The sequence below is a fragment of the Cyprinodon variegatus genome, unplaced genomic scaffold, assembly GCF_000732505.1.
Source record: "Cyprinodon variegatus isolate N-32 unplaced genomic scaffold, C_variegatus-1.0 Scaffold1527, whole genome shotgun sequence".
NCBI lineage: Eukaryota > Metazoa > Chordata > Actinopteri > Cyprinodontiformes > Cyprinodontidae > Cyprinodon > Cyprinodon variegatus.
The window spans coordinates 75,839-83,816 of NW_015151980.1; the positions used below are offsets into that span (position 1 = coordinate 75,839).

The 7,978-nt window shown below is 36.8% G+C and overlaps 1 protein-coding gene across 2 annotated transcripts in view; it reads left to right on the forward strand.

Annotated features, from left to right (window-relative positions):
* The window catches only part of LOC107103773, an 11,645-nt gene extending 4,179 nt beyond the window's left edge, over positions 1-7,466 (forward strand). For both annotated transcript variants that reach the window (XM_015403598.1, XM_015403597.1), the window contains 5 exons: positions 932-1,333; positions 1,464-1,591; positions 4,254-4,317; positions 6,088-6,501; positions 6,580-7,466. In XM_015403598.1, the coding sequence (XP_015259084.1) occupies positions 932-1,333; positions 1,464-1,591; positions 4,254-4,317; positions 6,088-6,501; positions 6,580-6,959 (1,388 nt within the window). In that variant the 3' untranslated portion in view covers positions 6,960-7,466. The remainder of the gene's footprint in view (positions 1-931; positions 1,334-1,463; positions 1,592-4,253; positions 4,318-6,087; positions 6,502-6,579) is intronic.
* The last annotated feature ends 512 nt before the right edge of the window (positions 7,467-7,978 follow it).

A 7,978-nucleotide genomic window follows, 5' to 3' on the forward strand; every position in this document is an offset into this window, starting at 1 on the left:
TTTCTGCTGGAGTCTGCAGAAGACCTGAGACTGGGATGGAGATTTATCTTCCAGCAAGAAAATGATCCAAAAACAGAAAGCGACATCTACTATGAATTGGTTCACAAATAAATATATCCAGGTGTAAGAATGGCCAAGTCAAAGTCCACAGGTTCTCCAATCGAGAATCTATGGAGAGAACTGAAAACTGCTGTTCAAACGCTCTCCATCCCACCTCACTCAGCTCAAGCTGTTTTGCAGGAAGAATGGACAAAAATATCACTCTCGATGTACAAAACTGATAGACATACCACAACTTACAGCTATAAGCACAGCAAAAGGTGGCGCTACAAAGTATTAACTCAACAGGGCTAAATAATTTTGCTCACCCAATTTTTCATTTTTTAAATTTGTTAATTTCGTTCCACTTCATAATTGTGTCCCACTTGTTGATTCTTCACAAAGACTGAAAATTTAGATCTTTATGGTTGAAGTTAGAGGGTGTCTAAAACTTTTTGTAGGTAACTGTATATATTACAAGACTTTTGTTTGGTAATGTATATATGTATGTGTGTATGGTTATGATCAGTCCATTAGAAACTTCACATAGATATTTAAATGAACTTAATCTTTATTTTAAACAAGGAAATCAATGAAAAGGTTTGAAATCTAAACTTTAAATGAGTACCAAGAGCCCATTAATACTGTAAAGTAGCATTTACGTAGATTAAATCCTGAGCTGCAATAGGAAAACTGATGGATTGCAAATCATTACAAGTTGCGTGTTTCTAATGTTGGATTTCTGATCAGGTTGAACTCTATAATATGTCTCATCAGGTGTGAGTAGAAGCCAAGTATCAGCAAGAAAATATTAACAGAAAATACTTTTTGATTATTCCTTATGAGTTGTTGGACTTATTAGTTTAAAGAAATTGTTTTTGTTGTTTTTCAGTTGTAGTGGAAATGGACAACGACGAATCCAACATCAAGACGATGCATGATGATGCTGGTTCTGCGGTCAGTGGGCCCTCTGAAGGTTCAAAACAACGCTCATATGCACATCTAGTACACGAGGACGATCTTAACCACATCCCGAACAGGCACTCACGCAGGCGCAGTTTGATCTGGAGGCTGTTTGAACATTTGGACAACTTGAACGCCGCTCGTTGCCGCATTTGCATGAAAAAGCTGCACAAAAGTGGCGGCATCAGCAACCTTCGACGGCATTTGGTAAAGAGACACCCACATGTTCTGTCAGAGCTACTGTCCAGCAACCACCAGCCCTCGCAGGCTTTGAATGATTCCAGTGTTTCTAATGACACTTACATAGTAGCAGAACCCAGCCAGACTCCAGGTAAGTTTGGGAGACGAGACCAGTTCTTTAGTGAGGAAACAGCATGACCTTAGCTCTAGCTGCACTTTAAAAAAAAAAAACAAGTCAGATCTAAGTGATGTTCTTTTTTTTATTATTATTCCTGTTTTAGTGAAATTGGTTTTGGATGCTGGGCAGTCTCACATTCTGACCTCTCTAAATGAAGCTGAAATACCAATTATAGGCAGCCTCCAAAACCAACCGCAAGGAGAATCAGTACAGAAAATCAAGGAAACAGAGGTAAGTTATTTGTCATCTTGAACTGAGATATAGTAAAAAAAAACTGATCATTTGTATTGTTGATTCAAATTTCCATCTAGTCTTAAGACGCGATGCAACCTGACAAAGGTATGCACTCTGTAGTGTACAGCAGGTGGCCTTGTTCTAGTTTGTTCTTTTGTTTCACAGATACATGGTTATGATTCCACCTTTGTGAGATCTGTGCATAATTTTTTTCTTTCAGGGTTAGAATAGCGGCAGACAATTTTCTGGAAATGGGTCTCAGTTAAAACTTTTCTCATTCTAGAAAGAATCATGTAAATGTATGCTCCTGAAACAAGGATCCATTAACCTTTGCTATTAAAGGAAAAATCTGGTCACAAAGGACTGATCACCGAGTCCGAGACCGGCTATTTTTGCCCAACTATACTAACACCTCACTCCTGACATCTTCCAGCAGTGACATCACGGTGCGATAATCCTAGCGCCATTCTCCCTGCTTTACCAGCAAAATCAATTGGAACTACGAGACACATCTGCAATCAACAATTATTTAAGATTCAGAGATGACTTCATCATTTGAAATTCGCTAGAGCTGTAGTTAAACTGACAGTGCCCACGTGCATGGCAGTTGGATGTTGTAATACATTGGGTGAAAGTGAAAAATAAAGTCAGTTTTTTCACCTTTCCGATTCATGATCCACCACGGACGGATTTGTCGTTGGATTGCCATCTTGAAGAGGGAGGATTTGCCATCGAACTTCAGGCCAGAGAAAAAACACGTAATATGTAGCCAACATTTCAAAGAAGAATGTTTTCAAGATGACTTGGATAATAGGGCGTTGTGACAAACACCAGATACAGCACTGGGACTTGCTCAACAGCCGATACCGCACCGTGAAGTCACAAACTGGTAGATGGCAGTAGTGTTCTTGACGAACATGGATGTCTCCAGTAAAGCACATTCAAATGAAATTACTCTTAATTAAAAAAACTTATCATTTATTGAACCATATGTAATAATTTCATATTTAATGTCATTTCAGAAGTTTGAATTCTGAATATGACCAGACTATTCCTTTAAAAATTTTTTCTTTTTACTTTGTTGGCATAAAATGTCCAAGCCTTTTGGTAACAACCGAACAAACCCATGCATAGAAATAAAACTGAATAATTATCTCAAAGTAATAATGCAAAATGACACCGTGAAATTTTTTTTAAACATGGCCACTGATATTTATTTAATAATTTGTACAGTAATGACAACTTCAATGTGCATCTTGTAGGGAGAAATTAAGTTTCATGCGTTGCTCAGGTGTTATTCAATCAAATAATATTCTGACTGTCATAATGTTTGTGGACAAATGCCCAACTGGCTATGTGTTAGCAATCGAATGTTAGCGAGCTTAAATCATGGTTAACTGAACTAAACCAAGCTGCTTTGTTAACAGAGAAGGAAGGAAAAATGGTTGAAAACTATAATCAATAAAATGGTGCTCTGATATCACAGTTCAGCATGGATTTTATGTTTGAAAACCAAAGTATCATGAAGAGTTTGGATTGAAGTCACATGAGCTTTTAACTAATAGCAATTGTAATATATTTAAACTATATATTTTTTACAATGCAAATTCACATATTAAATGAAACATTAGATGGTAAAATAATAATTTATTGAATATTCTCTTTATCAGACATCAATAACAATCATTAAATAGATTTTTAACCTGTGATTGAGCTAGTAGCTAGTAGACATGAGGGGACTCATCTTCAAGTACTCTTTGGTCATATATTGGTAATTAAATGTAATGACCATATGAGGAAACACAAACGTTAACGCTATATTGGTGTTTAAACCTTTAATAAAATATAGGTTTTTAGCTTTATAAACAAAGGGTCAAAAGATGTTAGCTAATGGTGACATGTGGTCACCGGTAACTTCTTGGTACCTTGCAGTACCATCGGAGGTAGGCCTACTCGCCTGAAATTGGCAAAAATGATCAAAACCCAAATTGGTTAGCTGGAAACTCTTTGCTTAATTTTGCCAGACCTGTAACCTTTGCTGATCTCCATTTTGGAAAAGTTAGAGTTGTCTCCAGTATTCAACAGCTTAGCATGTCAGGCTTGCAGCAGGGAAGCTGTTGATGCTCCATTCCTCCAGTCTCTGGAATCTCAAAGTTTTCTAAAAATCCGGAGACATGTTGCAGCGTGGTCTGATTTAATTTTTCTTTTCAGCAGTCAGGTTCAGAAGTAGCCACCAGGTCTACTTAGCCTGGTGGCTACTTCTGATTGGTCTGCAGATTCTGGTCTTTGTCTTGTTTACATTTACCTTATTAATAATAACTTAAGTTCTAAGCTCATTTGTTTTGTGTTCTCTTTATTTATGGATTACTATGGTTGTTACCGACCCACTGTTGACTTTTAATGGCAGTAGCACCTTCAGAAATATGTTAACTATTGAAAAGTATGAGCTCAATCCTAATTTTACCCACTGTATGTGTAACTGGTTTACAATGAGCAAACTAGAAGTACTTTAAGCTGTAGGAGGTAGTACATTCCTCATTGCTGCATATGCATTTAGGAATGTCAGAGTGTTAAAGGCTGTATTCCACCATCTGGAATAAAGGATAGTGCTAAGTTTTCATTCGCCAAGCTGCATCATATAGTATGTGATCTTTTGCAGGGTTCTAATGCTGATGGTGCAGAAGGAGTGACTGTGTGGGACGGTGTGCAGAAATGGATTCCAGGTAATCTTTTACTGCAATGACTGTCTTTTTGTTTTTGAATATACTTGCTTGTCGCAGTTGGGTCTCAGTTATTACTTAAATTGAAGTTCTTACTTTGTGTTTGTTTTTATCTAAGCTATCATAAAGAGACATGTAAGCTTTAGCTGAAACATAACTTTAAAATAGCTATTTTATTTGACCTTTTATAACTAAAGCATAGTTTTAGCATAGTTCAGCGCCGATGCATCCAGAAGCCTGTAGCCTATTTTCCTAAATTTACTTCAGGTTGAAGTTCCCGCGCTCTTTGGTGGATGTGACATTTACCACATCATGTTGAACAGGTCCGGCCTAGCAAACAATCTAAGCGTATTTTCAAGATGCATTTTATTAATACTCAGAAGCCAGCATCCAGCTCCACTCATACACAAATGGCAACTCCCTTATGGTGAAAAAAAAACAACCTTAAGCACGAGCAAGAGCTACGAGAACGAGCAGAAGAGGGCGGCAGTTCTATGATTTTGCCACAGGTGGCACTATCATTAGGAAACTCTGCAATGTCTCCTTAGATTCACCCCTCTCCTTATCCTCATTTCAGTTCCTGCACTCCTCATTGTCATCTTTTGCAAAATTGGTTAAATACGAGTACATTCTAAGATGATTTGGCTCCATTCCTTCTTATCAGCTTAATGTACAAGTAGTTTCTAGAATGATGTTTCCAAATTTGTTTTTACTTTGTAATGAAGAAATTTGAGCCAAATACAAAGAATAACTGGTTTAAAATCACATATTTAAATGAAATGGTTCATCTAATGCATACATTTTAGTGTTTTTTTTTAGAGTTTTCTTCATTTTCTGAACAACTAATGGTGAATAATTTTACAGTTGTGTCGCAGTGATTTGTATTAAACTGCTATATGTTTAACTTGCTGCATCAAATTTATGTTTAAACATTTACTCTAGATTAGTTTTATTTCTAAAGTTTTTACTTACTGATTAAATAATATTTAAAATCGACACCATGACATTCTGCCACACGTTCTGTCTTTCGACAGCTTTGGATTAGTTGGACCAATGGTATTCCAAGACTGTTTGGTTTATCTCATTCTAAAAACAGGACAGCTTGAAACTTCTATAAACATTAGGTTTCTAGAGATGACTGTTTCCAACATTTTTTCATTACATATTACAAAAGAAAAAAAAAACTACCTAATATCTGTTTCTTAAAGGAAACACAAACAAGAAACCACTCAATTTGTCTAAAACTTAATTTTCTTTTAGCTATTTAATTTTCAAGTTCCTTTATTGTGCTTTAACTTTATTGTGTGGATTAAATCGGGTCTACGATGAAAAGGCATGCCCTTGTTGAACAGCTTATTGGCTTCTGGGTGAAGGATTTTCTTTGTATCCGCGAGCATGTTTGCCGTTCAGAGTACGTTACCATAGTGACTAGCCTAGCAAAGAATGAATCCAGCTTCCTGATACCGTAAAGTCAGGATCAAACCTGAAGTTAAACCTCGCTAGCCCTGTAATCCTGCTTTGTAGGAGTTGTAGATTTTAAAATGAGAGTTGATCCAAGTTAGCCCAGATACACAGAACATAAAATTGATGTTCCCTCACTAGTCCAGGCCTTAGAATTCTAAATGGTTCCTATGCCTGTCCAAAATACACTTAGAAAAAATAATAGCTGCAGAAATTAATGCTATGTTTTAAATTCTTACAGGTTATAATAGTGTAGGACTTGAAATTTAACTTGCATTCCAAGAGATGACTTGATTTTCTTTGTTTTTCCAGTGGAAGTCAGTTTGGAAGACGGTAACTCTGATGTGACGCCCTCTAATGAACCCGATGATACCAACCATGTCATAAATGACTCTTTGCAAGAGGTTTCAACACAAAAGGCCTCACATTCAGGGGCGACTGACGACTCCTCTGATAAACCACCAACTAAAAACCGCAGACGAAGCATGATCTGGAAGCACTTTGACATATTAGAGAGTGCAGAAGCAGCGCAATGTCGTATTTGTTCGAGGAAGCTGCAATGCTTCGACAGCGGTGGCACCGGTAATCTTCACCGACATCTGTCAAAAAGGCATCCAGAAGCGTTTTCTGAGCTGGGATCTAATCAGAGGCAGCAACTTTCACCGCACACAAATAGTCATGGTGGAACAACAAAAAATGTATTCATAAAACCTGAACAGTCGACAGGTAAGCTGTTATTTCAGGTTTGACATTTTTAAAGCTTTGGGTTTTACATTTATGCCTGCTTCAAATGATCTGTTTCAGTGAGACCATCCCTTCCTACAACTGGACAGAAGACCCCAAGGCAACCAGAAGTAGAAATCAGAGTTTTTGAAATGGAGCTGGAGCTGATTGAAGCTTTAAGAAGAACACAGAAAGAGGAGGCTCAGGCTCTGCAGCGGCAACGGGAGCTGCTGGAAAAGCTGCAAACAGTCAGCGCCAGAGAAGTGGCTGCAGAGAGGGAGAAGATTGAGTCACTGAGGAAAGCCCAACAGGAGGAAGCTGAGGAGCTAAGAAGGCAGAGAGAGGAGCTGGAGAAGGGAAAGGCAGAGTTGCAGAAGAAATGGGAAGATTTCAACCAGGAAAGGGAAAAATTTATGTTGCTCTCCAAAAGCACAGACGGTGATAGTGATATGATTAAATGATTTCCAGTTTTTATGAAAGTGATGGACAAATTCTAACACATGGTGATGTAAGAAAAAATAAAATATACATATATGCTAACTTCCCATCAATGTAAAACACGATTTTCTTGATCAATTATGCAGGATCAATTAATTCCTGATCCGGCTAATGTTTCCTTAGAATATTTTGGATTTCTTTCCAGGGTGATGTCTCTACCTTCAAATGGTTCTCTTCAGAAAAACTCAAAAGTGACTTTGTAGCATGTTTATGTATACTGGATTTTTTTTTCTTTAAATAATCTTTTCAAATGATCATTATGCTGTCAGATTTATTCTTAACTGTAAAACTATTTGCAGCAGCCTAAACTTGCAAACACTTAAATTAATGGGCAATGGTTGGGGTTAAGCTTTGGAAAATCAGTTTTATGGATCTTTTCTGTTGGATAAAGTTCTTTATATAAATATCCCTTTCACTGATCCTGTTGGCTCTGTGTCTTGAATAAAGCTTCCTATAACTCCAGTGTGAAATAAAAATGTTGCAACTAGTCAAAATCAAGTTTTTTTTTTTTATGAATTTAATGTTTACTATATAGGCTTTTGTCAGTTTCATACTATGAATACTTTAAATTAAGATAAATGCAGGCAGGATATGTAGTGTAGGGGATAAACAAAAGTAGCCCAATTTTTATGGAAATGTAATTTAAGTAAATTAGGTTAATGTACCCAAAAAACGTTTTTATAGTGATTTCACTCAGGGTATGGTAGATGCCATACCTGCCAAAATTGTATTGCTGTTTCAACACAAGGTAAGATAGTACAATTGACTTGGGAATGAACATGATAGAAATTGATACTAAAGCTCCGATAAGATAACATTTTTACAAAATTATTAGGTTTGTCAAATCAACACTTTAAATAGATAAAATAAAAATATTTATAGTTAAAAAGCCAGACATGCGGAATATGTTGCAACCAATCAGAATCCATGCAAGATGTGGAGTGTATGCGGGGGATATTTCACCCTCAAAGTAGTCTTCTCA